Raw genomic sequence first — 17596 nt, 5'->3', positions numbered from 1 at the left:
TTTTTATTCCAAAAATTTCAAAATAAAAATAAAACTATTCTTTAATGTGAACTAACCAGTATGCACATTATGTGCATAAAAGAGCACAAATAACATGAATGGTAGAAAAAAAACGGCAAATACATTAAATTAATTGATAACAATCCAACTTTTTAATACTATAATTTATTCAGTATACATATATAGATTTTTTTACATTTCCTATACACAGGAGTTACTCAACAAAGTTTAACATACCAACAATTAAGTTCATTCACTGGTAAGGCATTATTATCATTATTATGAGGTTAATCATTACATATTGGCACCTGATGTTTAATGCCAAATTTCCTCTAACACAAAGTCTTTAAAATGTATCTACAAGAGTAATAACAGCTGTTCCTCCGAACTAGGACATATGATAAAAATATACCACTGTACAACATCCGACCAGAAAGAAAAGTATACACTGTACAAAATCAAAGCTCTACAGATTAAATCTACACTTAAGCATTAAATTTCATGTTGATACAACAACCTTTTTGGAATGCAAACTTGTAATTCATATTAAAATAAAAGATTGCAAGCTTCGATAAAAACTGAGAGATAAATAAGAGACAAGATGAAAATCTTTGCAGAAAATAAAAAGTATTTTTTCAAAATTGCATAAAAAGCTGAGGAAAAAATATATAACATACCAAACTTGATTTATAAATGATAAAATAAAAATAGAAAGCTGCTCAATGCTGTCGGTTTAAGTATTTTAGAGTAAATTTGCTTGGAATGAAGCACCATAGGGTACTTAACAAGACCTAGCCTAAATAAATGCACGTATGTATGTACAAGCTGTCATTCTTTGTCTGTAAACCTAATAGTCTTCATTTTCCTATTCTATTTTTTAACCTGACACTAAGATCCTTACCCAGAAGTTAAAACACTTTGATTGAGCAATGTTTACTATTTCAGTCTACAATGTAATGCAAAAGCATTGAATAGCTGTCAAACAAAATATTCAGAATATAGGCCAAGAGGCATTTTGGTGAAAATTAATCACAGGAAATTCATATTTGAAATAAATAACAGTACATTTAAAACATTGCAAAAACAGATATCTTCACATGAGTAGCTGATTTCAGTTGCTTTTAGTCATATTTTGTAGTTGTTCAATGCCAAATGCATTTCTCATAGTTGACATACAGGTAAAAATTCTGCCATTAGTACCCCTGATGTGTTTCACAATAGTGTATGTTCAATGCACAGATTAACTGTTGATAAATTGATTAAACCATCATCATTGAAATGCTGGAAAGAGTGGGTTATATCTTGCAAATAAAATTGCTATGGCAACTGGACGTCAAGTACTCGAACTGATAAATATAGTTAAGTGATACAGCTGGTGATAGCAGTAGATAGAAGAAAATATTATGTACTTACGACTAATTTCATTCTATTAGCATTCATTAAAGGCACATCAGATTAGCTCTTCCATGTATTCATTATGTATTTCTCATTCAAAATTTCAATCAAAATAAGTTTCGAATTTCATCTGGAACAGGCAAAAATAACATCAAATTTAAGTAATTTGGTTCATTGTTTTTGCTTGGAACAAACATATCTCACATTTGGTAGTCAAGTAGATCACAACTATTTAATCCACAAGCAACTAGATATTGATTTTTTTTGCATATCAGTTCATTTAAGTGATTAAATGGTTTTCCAGTAGAATAATAGATTTATCTGCATATTTTGGGTTTATCTAGCCACCTCCGACATTAGGCACTGGTTACTACACGTAAGTTGCAATAAAATATTGATAGACAAGTTTGACAAATATTTCTTACATGTAGTGTATGGAGGGCACTGCTTATTTTTCTCTAGAGTACGCATACGTATGTATATATAAACTACTCTGAAAATATAATAAGCACCGTAAGAAGTTCAAAAATGATAACTTCCTAATTCGAATGTAGGTAATGATAATTCTAAAATATGAAAATACAAGCAATACCCTCCCTTTTTTCATTTTCTGATATTTAACCCCAGCTAATAACTTCTTTTCAGGATCATAACTTGCTAAGAGCAGGAAAATAGGAAATAAAAATATGAAATTTATCTTTCTTAAATAATCTTCAGCCAAATATAAATTTGGCTTCGACCTGATTAATTTCAATTGAGAATGTCAAAAAAATTGACAAATGATTTTGATTTAACAATAGGCAATTGTAGTCAATCACCAATTCATAAATACAATATGTATAATGAAAGATAGGAATGTAGCCATCAGCTTAGCAATAAGCAACATTCAAAAGTAAAATTGTTTGGTCTCATTCGGTAGATATAAAATGGAATGAACACGTAGTTAAATAACCATTAGAAAGACCAGAAAAAATAAATACTTTTGTGGTTTGAATCGCCATAGCACCAACATCTAAGTCATACATGGGCCAATTTTCTTACTTTTAATAGGAATAAGGCAATGTCAACCACTATATATATATAAATATTACAGCACAAACTGTAGCAAACTTTTCAATCATATCTAGAGTTAAATCTGGTTCTCAATAAATATACACCATTCAACTTTATGTACAGCCATTTCATTTGCTGGTAACTTTCCCATTTAGTAATAAAGAACATTCTTATAAACAAATTCAAACACCCATAAAAATGTCTTTCTTAGACATAGAGTTTGGATGAAGGTTTTAACATTCATATACCTTTGGCTCAAGCAGATTCAAATTAAATAAGTAAAATATAAATAACATTGAAATGCGACAAAATACTGTCAAAGATAATCCTACAATTTACATGGCTAACCTAAAATTATAACAAATCCCGAAGACAACATGATAGGATAAAATGCTTGCATATAATGCATTGAAAATTAAATACATGCACGTTGAATATTTAAAAAGAAAAATATAGTATGCAAACTCATTAATGATTAGCAAAATAGTTCAACATTTTTTTAAAAGCATAAATTTGTATGATCCAAGGAGGCTAACTCATAAATTAAGAAGATTTTGATAATGTACAACTTTTTACAGTCTAAATAAATGTACTGGAGAACAGGAATAAAATAACCTTCACCAATGCTTAATATCAATTGACTTTTTTTCCACCATCACATATATTATCATGTATTGCTGAAGATGTCATCCGTCATTCTTTTCAGTTTTACTACACCTAAAAATTAGTCCTCTTTACTCATTTGCAAAACAACAACAGGGAATCATAAAAAGTTCAATTGTTTGACCTTTTGGATGGAAAAAATCACATTGTTGAGAGTACAATCATAATCATGAATGCCACTTTATTGTGACAGACACATGGCTACTCCAAAAACCACAAATAAAATGGTAATGATAAATCAATCTTTGGCAAATTCCACACGAGCAAAACGATTCTCGTTTGTTAACCTGCCAAATTTTCCCATGAGACAACATAAAAGCAGTGCAAAAGAAAAAGCAGCCAATAAATGCAAAATATTGTCCATGAGTCACACTCATGGTATTTTCGAGCTCTTTCTCCGATATTGACTCCCATTGTGACCAATCTGGCGAAATGACTCCCTTGGGTGGAAATCACTTCAGTGTGGTCCATTTTCAAGAAAAGGGATTGCTCCGGCGCTTGAGGGAGCCGTACCAATCACCCTCCCTCTGGTACCTTACCCTCACCACTTCGTACCTCCCTTCAGAGCAGCCTGCACCCACTGCTGCCGCTTCCTCTTCACTTGGAATGTCCTCAAAACTCATATTGCTGAAGCCACAACCTTTGCCTCCAACTGAGCGGCCACCAACACCACCTTGAGATGAAGACTGTCCACCCTTCCTCACCTTGCTCTTCTTCGAGATGGGAGTTGAGGTTGTGGGGGTCAGTGGTCCAGAGTTTGATATTGCCTTGGATCTCTGGCGCTCCTCATCCTCTTCATCAACAACCAAGTGGTGGTACTTGGACTGATCACCCCCTCGGCTGCCCCCACCTACCTTCTTGTGGACGCGTGCTGCATAGGGATCACCTTGCCCCTCTGCCACTGACCGATTGGGATCCATGCTCACCTTGGACTCCTCCCCGATGGAGGCATAGGGGTTCGCGCTCATGGAAGGGGAGTACACTGTACTGTTCTCCCTTGCAGGCACATAAGGGGTGGACGAAGATGGGGATGGGAATGACTGAGGTGAGAGTGGAAGGGATGGTGGGAGGGAAGCCGGCCCGGACGATGAGAACACGTTCGAGCCCACGGCCAAGGAAATGGGACGTCGGAGGTGGCCCTGTGTCTGGTGAGGGGTGGCCTTTCTGTGCCAATTGCCGTGTGGATCCCTCTGCTGAAGACTTAGAATGCGGGATGCCATTTCTGCAAATGGAACTGCACCAAATAAATCAGGTTGGGTGGGTGTCGTGGAATTAGGAATGTTTGCAGAGGATGGTGATGCCACAGCTGGGCTTGGTGGAGGTGCATTGGTTGCCTTCATGTTTAGCTGACCAATGCTTGCTGGGATGGATGGATAATTCTGAGGCAACTTTTCTGCGACCATGGCGTTCTCGGGGGTGGATTGGGCTAACATAGGCATTACCGAAGCACCAAATAAGGGGTCACTCTCGGGGGAATGGTGGAATGGATTCTTGCTGCATGATGCTTCCCTGAATGGAGCAGATCCAAAAAGATCTCTGTCTTTAACCATTTTATCACCAGGCATAGTGGTGTTTGCCTCACTTGGGGAAACCTGACATGCAGTTACATCAATGTTTTCATACCAGTGATGACTTGAAGAGGAATGGTGTCCAGAATGAATTCCATCAGAGTTGGAGACAAACTCACGCTCCTTTCTGACATCACCTCCAGTGGAATGCACATGTGGCTTTGAACTAGGAGCTGGCAGTATGGGTGGAAGAGGTGTTATTTGGTTTTTGGGAGGAGATCCAGTCTCGAGGAGAAGTGGACACTGCTCCTCCCTAGTCTGCTCTTCACTATTGTCTTTGGGTGGATTTCCAATGGCATCCCCATCAAATTCTTTACAAGGCTTTGGAAGTGAAGCAGCACCCTGCATACCGGTAGAAGATGATGGACGGGCATACACTGGAGGCGGTTGAGGAACTCGTCCGAAGACATCCATTGGTGAAACAGTCTGGGATGTCGGCTGGCTGCGGCTCAGGAAGGGTGCAGGTCCACTGGCTACGTGGCTGGTCCGGTGGCTCCTCCTCTGCCGGCTACCACTCCGGCTCCTGGCCCCACTCCCACCGCCAGAACTTGAAATTCCTATGCTGCCCCTTCGTGTTGTGGGACGGACTGGTTTGGTAAATGGTGCAAGGGCAAAAACATCCAACTCCTCAGCTTCACCAGCTTCCTTAATAACACTCCCTCCATCTTCCCAAGACATGGACTTCCCACTCTTGGGACCCCCAGCCTTTCTCCTCCGAGCCATGCCCATTGTCCAGAATGTACCCGCGCCACCTTCTGCTTCGGCAATGTCACCCACTGACTCACCTTCAGGATCACCCAAACCTTCAGTGTCTTCAGCTTGGTCCAGCTCATCATCAGCAAGCAGTGGCCTGTCACCATATTCATGCCCAACAAAGAGCAAATCTCGGCCCTGATTCAAGGAGGATTTATCTTCTTTCTCCTCATTCTCCAACTCATCTTCATTAGCCTCATCTTCTTCCGAGCAATCATCTTCGCTGTTATTATCTCCTACTTTTCTCTGCTGCCCATGGATATCCTCCTTGTCCCTAAGAGGCCTTCTCTTTTTTCGCCTTCGTCTCACATTTTGGCCTTCATCCCCTTCATTGTAATTGGAAGAATGGTAGTTCAACGATGGGGGACACTTATCCTTCACAGTTGCCTGACTCCCTCTCTTGCTGCCAATTACACAACTACCATTCTCTTCCTCCTGCTCCCCATCATCATCCTCATTGTGGGCCCTCAAATCACTGGCAGACCCAATGGAATCATCTGAATGTAATTTGGAGCTGCCTTCCTCGGGGGCATCCTTTTGACCCTCTAACTTGTATGAGGCCTTTCTGATGGCCTTCTCACTTCCCCTCTTGGAAGAATCAATACTAGATGGTTTGGTCTCAGTCCTTGCACAGCCATCGTCTTTCCCACTGGAGTCCTCTTCATCTTCTCCAGACACATCTTCCTGGTTGAAGGTTAGCTTTTCATACTTGGACCGATCTTCTGCAGGAGCACGAACAAATGATCCTGAACTCAAAGCACCTGCATTTGTGCCGCTTGCTGAATCTTCGCCATCACAGCCACCACTAGTACTGCTGTCATCATTTTCTATTCTTGAGTCAATCTTTTGACCTGCTAATTTGCTTCTCAGAGTATTTTCTGGTAGAAGGAAACAGAAAGAAAATAAATTAAAATTCCTATCAAATTTCTAAGAATGGATTACATCTCTCAGTTTATAATCAATCACAAAAAAAAGAATCAATTGCTGCTTGCTGAAGAAGCAATTCACTCCATGAGCATTCCCATTTATTTTTGATTGTATACATGTGTGGGTGGGTGGGTGTGTGTATATATATATACATATATATAAATATGCCTATTTTTCTTATTCATGTATTACTGCTACATCCAATCCACATTCTTTTATGATCATTCTTCCCCCTAACACTCCTTTCACTAAGAGCACCCAATTTTGTTTTTATTTAGGCGAACCTCAGATACAAAAGCTTCACTTCCGGTGGGAAGTGTATATTTTTCATGCACAGTCCTTTCTGCTGCCTTAGATGTTCTGTCTGAATTATATAACATACTACCCACAAATTTCTGCTGGATTTCACATGCCTTTTAAATCTCATCTATCCACATACATTTTGAAGCCATTAAGATAGACAAATTGGCCACTCTTCCAATTATTTTGCAGCTGGTACTCACTATGCAATCATTTCTCCCTACCAAACAGAAATACTTTCAATTTGGATGCATTTCCCAAAATCCAAAGACAGGTTATATTTTTATGTAAATAAGGTAGATGATCCCTCACACTTCATTTGAGGCAGCCAGAAATTTGGCTTCTGAGTCCAGATGTTTCCCATGATAAAAAGTCCTTTTTCATGGCTATGTATGACCAAACACATATTACTTCCTTGTTTCCCGAGTGCTAACTGATGGGCATTAAAATCTACAAGTGCAAACGCCTTAACATTTTTCCTAGTTACATAGGCATTCATGGGTAGATAACGAGTCAATAAAATTGGTATTAAAAATCTGAACTCTCCAAAATAAATACCCTGCTTATAGTAGAGAGTTACAAAGTTTGGAGTTTTTAACCTAACCAACAAGAAACCTCATTGTATTTTTATAGCTAACATTCAGGTAACACATGTTAATAACTATTGATATAAGCCCATGGCAGCCTTGAACAGGACAAAATACAAAATCACTGGTCACATTAAATTAAAATAAAGAAAATACATTGGTTGTTTTTCCTTGTACTACCCACTATCTATTTTTCGGTAAAATACATAATTCCTCGCAAGATTTTTTCAAGATATTCCCATTCTTGGTTTTCTACAGTTTTCATAAATGGTTGGCCACCCTGTTATTCTCATCATAACATGTTTATCAGCCTGCCATGCCTTAACTGTATTCTATATATATTAATTATACTGATGAAATGCTATAACCAAGGCTATGCATTAATTATACTGGTGATAATTTGTGTAAAATAGTCCCAATTTGTTATTCTTCATACATTTTTTTAAGATAATTATTTAGGAGAAAAACCCTTTTACAAAAAGAAAGGCAAAAACATAACTAAAGAACTAATAATGCGCATTGAAATGCATCAACTTCAAATGGTAAGAAATCATTTGACTTGACCAGGATTTGAACGTAGATCCCTCATTATCCAGCTGAGTGCTTCACCCAATTAGACTACCCAGTGTCCAAATCACAGAAAGGAAAACAAAGGACACAGCAAACTGGAAAAGCAAGTAATAGAAGAAGAAGAAGAAGAGCACAATATTAAGCGTCTGATGACTGTTCATCATGTAATGGGAATTTCAAATTTTGTAGCATAAAGTATTGTTATTTAAGTGTTCCTTTTTGGCACTTCAGTGCAACTGTACAAATGATGTGTAATTAATATTTCGAGGTCTCTCAGGGTCTCCCACGTAGGTAACCATGCAAATATCAAATTAAGCACAAAAATGATACATGCTAGTATTTTCTTGATCCTTGGACAAATATTATTTGAACAAGGTTTGCTAGGATTTTCAAATGATGCTAAGTACAGAAGATAAAAAATATATTGCAAATTATGTAGTCGCAAAAAAATCTAAGTAACTAGGGCGACAAAAGAAGCTTTTATAAGAAAAGGGTGTTACAGTGTATTTTACATAGTATTGAACTAAAAATAATAAAAAGGGAAATATAAACTGTTTGGAATGTTGCTCAAGATGCATGTAAAACACGGATATAATGAAAATAAAGAGAAGAAATTAGGTTTGAAGTTTTCAATTTGGAAGGGAATATATAGCGAGTAGTAACCTTTATTGGTAAGAGCTTATGAATGCTGTAGATCTAGTAAAATGATAGGAAAAAAATACTGAGGTGGTGGCGCTCAGGTTGGGGAGTTTGATAAATTCAATGAAGTACTAGAAAATAAAGTAAATGAAAAGGAAACTAGCATGTGTGCTTGGTCTAGAAAGTTACCCTGAAATGTCAATTTCCAATATAATGAATACAAACAATTTTCAATTGATTTAATCCTACCACCTAAATCCCAATCATTTCCACATACATGCCTGAATTCCATGATTTTTGCAGGTTCAACTTAATAATTTTCATGTTTGAAATGCTCCTTTATGCAGGGATAAAATGTTAAAAACAATCTTATTCATCTAATGTGGATACACTTCCTCAATTTAGGTGAGCACAATGTATAGCAAACAAATAAATGAAATACTCTGGAAACAACACTTTTCCATTATCAATCAAGTGAGCCAAAGTCCATAAATAAATTTTGATAATAAATAATCATTTTGTTATGATTTTACTTTTGCTGTCAGAAATAATCACATTGATATATCCCAATATGAGGGAGAGAATATGCTATTTCATCTACTTTTACATATCAGGCTTCAAAATCGAGTTTAATAAAATTCTCATGCCTAACCAGTTCACTAACTCCATTAAAAAAATAATTGAAGAAGATAAAGCTTAGATGACTCTTCATAATATGACATATTTCTGCTCTGCAAGTGACTGAAAATTGCTAACTACATTCACAAAAACGCTGTGTTATAAATGCATTAAACTAAAGGTCCTTTACACTACAAAATCATTTCAATAAATTGCATCATATAATTACTGAAATTTTCAATTTAAAAAGCAACTGTTTGTCGTTTAAAAGCTTCAGCATACACACAAAAATTTTCCCATTTTTCTTTCTTGGATCCTCTGTACTTAAATCTCCTTTAGATGATGAGAAATATTACATTTCCTTTCATATTTAAAATGAGTCCAACTACCCTAACAAAACTAAAAACTTCCAATCTATATACCAGACAAAACTTCAGGAGTTTCAAGTGACAATGAAAATTGCAGAGCCATTTTTCCATAAATTTGAAGATCTCATAGACTTACACATTTCATTAAATATGACAACTATGGCATGAATTGCAGCTAATTCGATCAATCTAAGGGCATCCAGTTTTTGTTTCTATTCTGATACATTTTACACAACCTTATTTGGGTAAGAATATTGCTTTTAGAGTCATAGTTAAATTACAAATTGCATAATCAAGTGAGAGAATTCCAAATTATCCAGCACCATTATGTAGCTGAAAGAAATACTTCACCATGGAACACTTGGGGATGAAATGGCATATAACCTCATAAAGGCTGCTTCAAAAAAGGTGGAGATTACCAGGGTGCAAACAAACAAATACTCCTATGCTTATTTCATCTCAATGAGGCAAGCAATGCATATTTACATGCGATTAAAATATCCAAGAAGGAAAAAAGAAATGGGAGAGTGTGAAACAGACGAACAAGAGAAGAAGTTTCCATGACCAATGATCGTTACTCCCAGCCACCAAAGTTAAGCCTAAAGCACACCCAGCCACCTTTTCTGGAACGTCCCTCATCAGGCTTTCACAACAAATACATTGTAAAGGAAAACACACATTTTTGTATGGCAATCAGTTTTATTATTATTGCCTCCACATACAGCTGAGACCAAAATGGGATTTATTGAAAATAATATTTCTGGAACATCGGTTCTCAGTCATACCATATATGCCAACTCAGAGCTTAACCAAGCCACATAAACTGATAAGGGGTGGTTCCAGACAAGGTTACCAAAGGTTAAAACACATGCATTACACTAATCACCTATCAACACTAAAATTTTTCTATTTTGGAATGTGACAAATATATTTTTATGATTGGTCAATTATTACAGTTTTATCCCACTACAATGCTCTCAGGAATCAACCACAGGATGATGTTTAACTAATTAACTTCAGTTGCCTAAATCACAGGCTTTAAGAAATTGTACATGATATTTACATATACCATAATTTGCTTGATTCATAACATCATTGCGTTAAAAAAATACAAATACAGCAGATCCAATGAACCAACAAGTGACAGTTAAGCCCCCTGAAGTTACAATTCAATATATATTTATATACATTTGTGTCCAGTATGCATTGCATATACCATTTCTTAAGTGTGAGGATAACCCAACTTCTTTTAGAGACACTTTCAATGAAGTTAACTACTTCTGAAAGAACACAATGATACAGATGACTAGATGTTTATGGATACATACTTTAAATATTTATATATATATATATACACACAAAGTTACAATAATAGAGAACTGAAAGAACAGTTCATTTGATACACACGTCTATTAACTTTTCTATATTTCTACAACAACAGAATTTCATATAATGCTTAAATAAAATTCTATAAAAATCTTTAGGAGAAATTATTTTCTTGGCAAGAATGATTACAAATACTAGAGCATGTATGCAAAATACAGCACAGTATCAAATACAACACAGCTTTCTTTAATTTTATCACACATCATAATGATATTCTTTTCAACATTATTAAAAAAATCAACAAAATGTAGGCCGGAATAATGTTCTGTTTCATCTATCAAGTAGAAATAATCAGAGTAATAGCATGGTAAATAATCCAATGCTGCTACTAGGGATCTATCAAGTAGAAATAATCAGAGTAATAACATAGTAAATAATCCAATTCTGCAACTAGGGATAGAACCTGTTCTAATGCAGTAAGGTCCACAGTGACACAAAGTTAATGATCATTTCATGTATTTAGTCAACTGCGATCGTTCTCTTCTATAATATTGGAGGATAAAAAGAGAGACGGCACATAACATTCGACTATTCATCAAGGGAGATTTCCACTTATTATGAAGGAGGAAAGTGATCACTCACTTGGAAATTTTACTTGCAAAACTATGATGAGAAATGGCTGGGACAGTTAGAAAAATAATAATGACAGGCAGATGAACCATTTCATCATATGCAAATGAAACAGCAACCATGCTCAAGTGGTTATTATGAGAAGTACATTTAGGCCAACCATTGCAACATGCCTTACTGCATTTCAATTGAATGTCACCATTTCTCTTCTACATTTATCCATTATTCAATAGTCAACTACAAACTTTATTAATTGTAGGAATATAATTATCATTTTATGATATGCAGGCCTCCTAAAGGAAAATACACATTGAACTAAAGAACTGGTATAACAGGGTAATAAAATAAAAGTAACAATTAATTTTAATAATGAGCAACATATTTGATAATTAGGAACACTCTAAGCAAGCATTCCCAGGCTCAAAACCATTAATGTTTTATCATTCAGAATATTTCCTTTTAAAATGAGCATTCACTTGCACTTTCTTGAAATGACACAATTACAGTTTAGGCCACTTTCCTGCCCACTTAAGTAACTTCATTACACCATCTTCAAATGATAACTAACAGAATTTTCAAACATTAACACATATAAAGATAACAGCAACAGAGGCATATTGTGATGCTAAATACGTTAAACAGCATTAGAAAAATAAAGCGATAATCACATTCAACAAAATCTATCATACGAGATGTGTAATATTTAATAATAAGTACAATTAAACCCATAGGTACACCTCAAAATCTACTAAGAAAGTTAAAATGCCCAAAACCTCACAAGCACAATCTAAGTCTTCAAATCAAGTACCTGATATGAAATTTATATTGACATGTATTGCTGACTGGCATATCAATTTCCAGGAAATAACTGTTTAACAGAGGCAGCTAAAACTGGGATAAATATGTTTACCTAAAAAAAATAAGGTAGGTACAAATGATATAGTTTAAAATTAGGAAGTATAAAATCAACATAATTCCCTATAACTTCATTTTATAACAAATATATTTAATACCTGAATGAGCCAAGGACCTAAAAAAGGAGCACTGTAATTACTTGAAAGACATTTCTCTTTGAAACAGGCATAGCAAAATGCAAATTTTTTCTGATGTTATCTTAGATTGAAGGGAAAAAAAAACACTCCACCCTCAATCAAACCTATTTCAGGGTCGGTACACAGTGAAATTTTATGTAAATCATTTCATTCAGCAACTGATATAAATAAGAGAGCAAAGAATTACAAAAAAACAAAAAATTGCTGTCATGATAATTCCAAAAGCATAATTTGCTTCCAACACAATTTCAAAGGCATATATCAGTACCTATCCTTCAATTTCTAAGTTGAATTGATGTAAAAAATCCCATGCCAGCAAAAAACCAAGTAAATAACTTTGGGGCAATAAATGAACACATAACCCAGGCTTACCCAGCTGGTGGTGAGGAAAGATTTTTCTTGCACATGCAATGATGAGTATCATTACCATGTGAATTAAAGAAGTGCAACAGCAGCATGTTCATTGGAAATTAAAAGTAACTATTCACAAACATTCTCACACCTCCTTTGTGCTTTCTAAAATTTTAATTTAGCACAAAAACTGAGATTACATCACATTAGTTAGGTTTTGATATAGTTCAGAATGACTATGAGCTGTGCAATCATTCAATATGATTCTTTATATTGCACTTTCAACTAGCGCTTTTGCACGTAAAAAGACAAAAGTATGCGCACAGCTTTAAAAAGTGAGTTCACCAATCAAACCACTGCTTGTACTATGTCAAGTACCAAGAAAATTATGCTCTAAAAACATGAAACATTGCAAATAATCGGCAACCACCTCTGAACAACTGTGTAATTAAGCATAGTTTATCTACACCTAATTACAAAAGGCAACAAGAAGTCAGAGATATTACAGGCATATAAGAAGAGCAAGGGGAAGTGTATAGAGGAGGCTTGGATTAATGAACCAGCAAAGACAATCAAGGGAGAATGCAAGCAAAGAACCCAGGACAGATGAGAAACAAGAACTCCATATTTCACTTTAATCCTTCAGACTACCCTTTCTTTGTTGACCACACTCTGCAACAAGGGAGATAAAGTAAGTCAGATTATAGTGCCTGCACATGCAAATATTACATAAGCACCCTTTAGCATTAGTCAAGTACTACTTGTCTAGGTAGCCTATAGATGGAACTCAAGTACCAAATTAGTACATGTTGGGAATATTATCAAATGTACCATAAATTAACACAGTTTCCCTTCATATCACTCTTCACCAAGAAGAAAACTAAAATAGAACAGAAAAAAATAGTATACCTAAGGAGACCTAAAATAAACAGGTGAAATCCTCCAGGCTATATCCATGGGTCAACAGTACTTGAATATACATTGGAATCCTATTTTAGAATTTTTAATGGGGGTTTTTCATTAATGAAAAACCGAATACATGCTAAAATACGGGCAAGCCATACTGTTTAAGACAACGGTCAGGCCATGGGAAACCTATTAGTGGTGGAGAATCATAGAATTTAGGATTCTTCTAAGATTCCACTGTATCATGTATCTAAATTAGTACTGATGATCTTGCTGATGAAAGATTGACATGCATACCAATTTGGTTTGAAAGCTCAAGGCACAAGAAATGATATTTTATGGACAAGTCATCACATAATCATTTAATGGTACCAAATCAACAAATAATTTTGGCTCAAATTCATCCACTTAATTAAGTTCAAATACTTAAAGTAGATCAATGTGTAAGGTGGCAACATTTAAGTTGTTGCTGATAATGGAATACAAAAATTTCACTCAAGTTTTTGGGCAGCAATATAATTTCATCAATGAATCACTTGAAAATTAATTTATAGCTTAATTTTATGAAAACCATGTACAATTGTATTATGTACGATTTCTAAGGTAAGAGATCATAACAGTGTTTTTGTGAAAAAAAACTACTTAGTGACAAAATTATTCTCCGTCCTGTGCCACGCATTCGAATTTCTGGGTTGAAAATTTTAAAATGACCAAAATAATGATTAGAAATAAATTTTTCAGGCGCACACAAGGAAAACAAATGCCTTTCACAATTGTGTATTCTTGCAACAACATATTTAATGAATTTGTGACAGTACGCGGTGGAGCTGATAAATTTCAGGTTAGCAGATGATCAACTTTAGGTAAACCAGTCAGCAAAGGGATTGCAATTTTAGTTGAATGCACTAAAGACCATGGGGTAGATATGGAATAAGAATCAATCATAAGAAAATGAAGGCAACAACTTAATGAAGAAATAGGAAGGCTAAAATAAAAATCAAAGTTGGGGGACATAAGCTAGAGCTGGGGAATTTATGGCATGTTTTACACAAAGGTGGACTAAAAGGAAAGCACATTAAAAATACATAGAATTAAGTTAGGTAAATAAGCTATCCCAAAGAGAATGGAATTTATGATATGGACATGGAGTGAGGTTTTGTATGGCTGGGAAACTTTCTCATTGAGGCTTCATGGACAGGCATAGACAGGAGGTTTTAAAGAAGTATGAGTCGGAAGGAATGGAAAAAATGAAATGGATGGAAAACACTAAAGAAGTGGTGGGTAAGGAATGAGACAGGATTGTTGGGAGAAATTCAAATTGTTTTTGCCTTAAAAACATATCAATGGTATAATGTAGAGGAAAATGAAGGCATGCATTATGGAGATAAGTACTGAAGACTAGAAACTAATCGTAAAGAATTGAATTAAATTGGAACCATCAAATGATTAAAACAGCCAAGATAATATAATTCCTGATAACAATAAATGTGGTATTAAATACAGCGCTGGGAGTTTTTTGGAGAAAAATGCAAACCTAAGGTTTCGTGGGTTGCCTATCACAAATGAATCAAAGATAATAAACACGGCAAAATTAAATTACTTTTAAAGAAAAGTCTCAAGTTTCCTCAAGTCTCCCAAATCCAAAGACTGTTTCTAATGAAGGAGATATGGTCTAGCTTCCACTTCATGAAACAATAGAAAAAAGAAAGGTCTACACAAGAACAGTACTAATTTACAGTAATGTCTGATTAATTACAATATACAGCAATAAAAAAATTCAAAGAAATTATAGCTTAAATCTTCCACTTAATTACTTCAACTATCCATCAATCAACGTCAATGAATTCACTGTTAACAGCTGTTGAAAAAACCACAAATTTAACTTTTTTAAATTGATATCAAATAACTGGAGGCAAGCAGTGATTAGTACTTTTAATATCAATGTATCTTTAGTCCAATGCATCAATACTGCGGAATCCCATCTGAGTAGATATTTACACAAAGGCCTTGCTTATGATGATCTCATCCAATTCCCTGGGGGATATCGACGACTGATTACTCATACAGGTATGCGACAACTACCCACATACAGCATACTTAAACTCCTATTCAGAACAAAAAATAACCCAACCGAAGCACATATATGCACAACTTTTTAATATTTTGAAATCATTTTTATGATTTTTTTCACCTAAATGGGCTATTTTCACTAGATATGTGAGAAAAATAAATTCCAAAGTTACCCAAGGAGTTTTAGCAAGAGCATTTTTAAAAGATAAAAGAACAAGGCTGAAAAAGTATCTGGCAAGCAAAACATTCTGGAGCTAAACATGCAAAGAAAACCTAATAGAGATCTGGTGCTTTCCTGGCATATTTGCTTGATGAAGCCTTCTCCGGTCTTCCATCACGTCAGGGGTTCCGTATTGGCTGACGTTTTGATTCTTGACTCGCGCATTGTAGACCCTGAGGATGATGCACGAGTCCAGCATTGAAACGTCAGCCAATATGGAACCCCTGACCTAGTGTTAGGCCTGAGAAAACTTCATCAAAACCAAATACACTTTGAATAGAGCAGGAGTTGACCTTATTGTCAGCAGTCTTTTTCCTCCATCACATATATGCACTTCTGTGACAAATAATATTGCCGATAGAGGATAATTTGATTCCCTAATAAAGACTTGATAAACATAAAAGACAAAACAATCAAGTTTTGCTAACATACTACCTTGATCAAAAAGTTCCCGGAATAACCACCGTGTGGCGCTCCCATCGTTCCGATTTGAGTTCTGTTTTTTTTGTTAAATTGGTACATCTGTTGTTGATATTCCCTTTAAATCGTAGTGTCATAACTTGACATTTGCAAAAGTTACGTAGCCAAGAGTACATCTATCTCTGTGTGTTGGCAATTTTTTACAATTGCAGAAATGGATTTAAATTTGCAACAACGAACTTGTATTAAATTTTGCGTAAAAAACGGATTTAGTGGCGCACGGACGTTGGAAATGTTGGAAAAGTGTTTCGGCAACGATTCTCTAAAAAAAAACGGTCGTTTACCAGTGGCACGAGCGGTTCAGAAGTGGTCGTGAGTCAATCGAAGATGATGAACGCAGTGGCAGACCATCGACATCGAAAGTCGGTGAAAAAATTGATAAAGTAAAAGAAATGTTGGTCAATAACCGCAAATTAACCATCAGAGAAATAGCGGAGGACTTGAACATTGCCTATGGATCCGCCCAAGACATTGTGGTTAATGATTTGGGTTTCCGTCGTGTAGCAGCAAAGTTGGTGCCAAAAGACCTCAATTTCATGCAAAAAAGAGACCGTGTTGACGTCGCAAAAGACATGATTTGCGAGGCTGAATCCGATCCCACATTCATCAAAAGGATCATTACTGGAGACGAGACGTGGGTTTATGAGTACGACACGCAATCCAGACATCAGGCAAGTGAATGGCGTTCACCAAATGAGCCGAGACCAAAAAAACCACGTCGTTTTCAGTCAAAAAAGAAGGCAATGCTGACGGTTTTCATGGATTACAACGGTGCAGTGCATCATGAATTTTTGCCAGAAGGCCAGACAGTAAACAAAGAGTATTATTTGGGCGTTATGAGACGTTTGCGTGAAGCAATTCGCCGAAAGAGACCAGAAATGTGGGCAGAAAACTCGTGGATTTTGCACCATGATAACGCACCGTCGCACAGTGCTATCATTATTCGTAATTTTTTGACGAAAAATGCAACAAATACCATCCAACAGCCACCGAATTCACCTGATTTGGCTCCCTGTGACTTCTTTCTGTTCAATCGAGTTAAAAAACCATTACGGGGAACGCGTTTTAGCAGCCGAGAGGAAGTAATGGAAAAATCGCAGGAAGCACTGATGGACATACC

General features: G+C 35.8%; 1 protein-coding gene across 1 annotated transcript in view; it reads right to left on the bottom strand.

Moving 5' to 3' along the window:
* Positions 1-156: 156 nt before the first annotated feature.
* Positions 157-17596, bottom strand: part of Nak (Numb-associated kinase) — a 51278-nt gene continuing 33838 nt past the window's right edge. The window contains exon 14 of the mRNA XM_071584467.1: positions 157-6310. Within this exon, the coding sequence (XP_071440568.1) occupies positions 3585-6310 (2726 nt within the window). The 3' untranslated portion in view covers positions 157-3584. The remainder of the gene's footprint in view (positions 6311-17596) is intronic.

The sequence above is a fragment of the Hetaerina americana genome, unplaced genomic scaffold (genome assembly GCF_022747635.1).
Source record: "Hetaerina americana unplaced genomic scaffold, ioHetAmer1.1.p SCAF_19, whole genome shotgun sequence".
In the NCBI taxonomy this organism is placed as follows: domain Eukaryota; kingdom Metazoa; phylum Arthropoda; class Insecta; order Odonata; family Calopterygidae; genus Hetaerina; species Hetaerina americana.
Note: the sequence above shows the minus strand (reverse complement) of the source record. Positions and strands in the feature narration are given on the sequence as shown.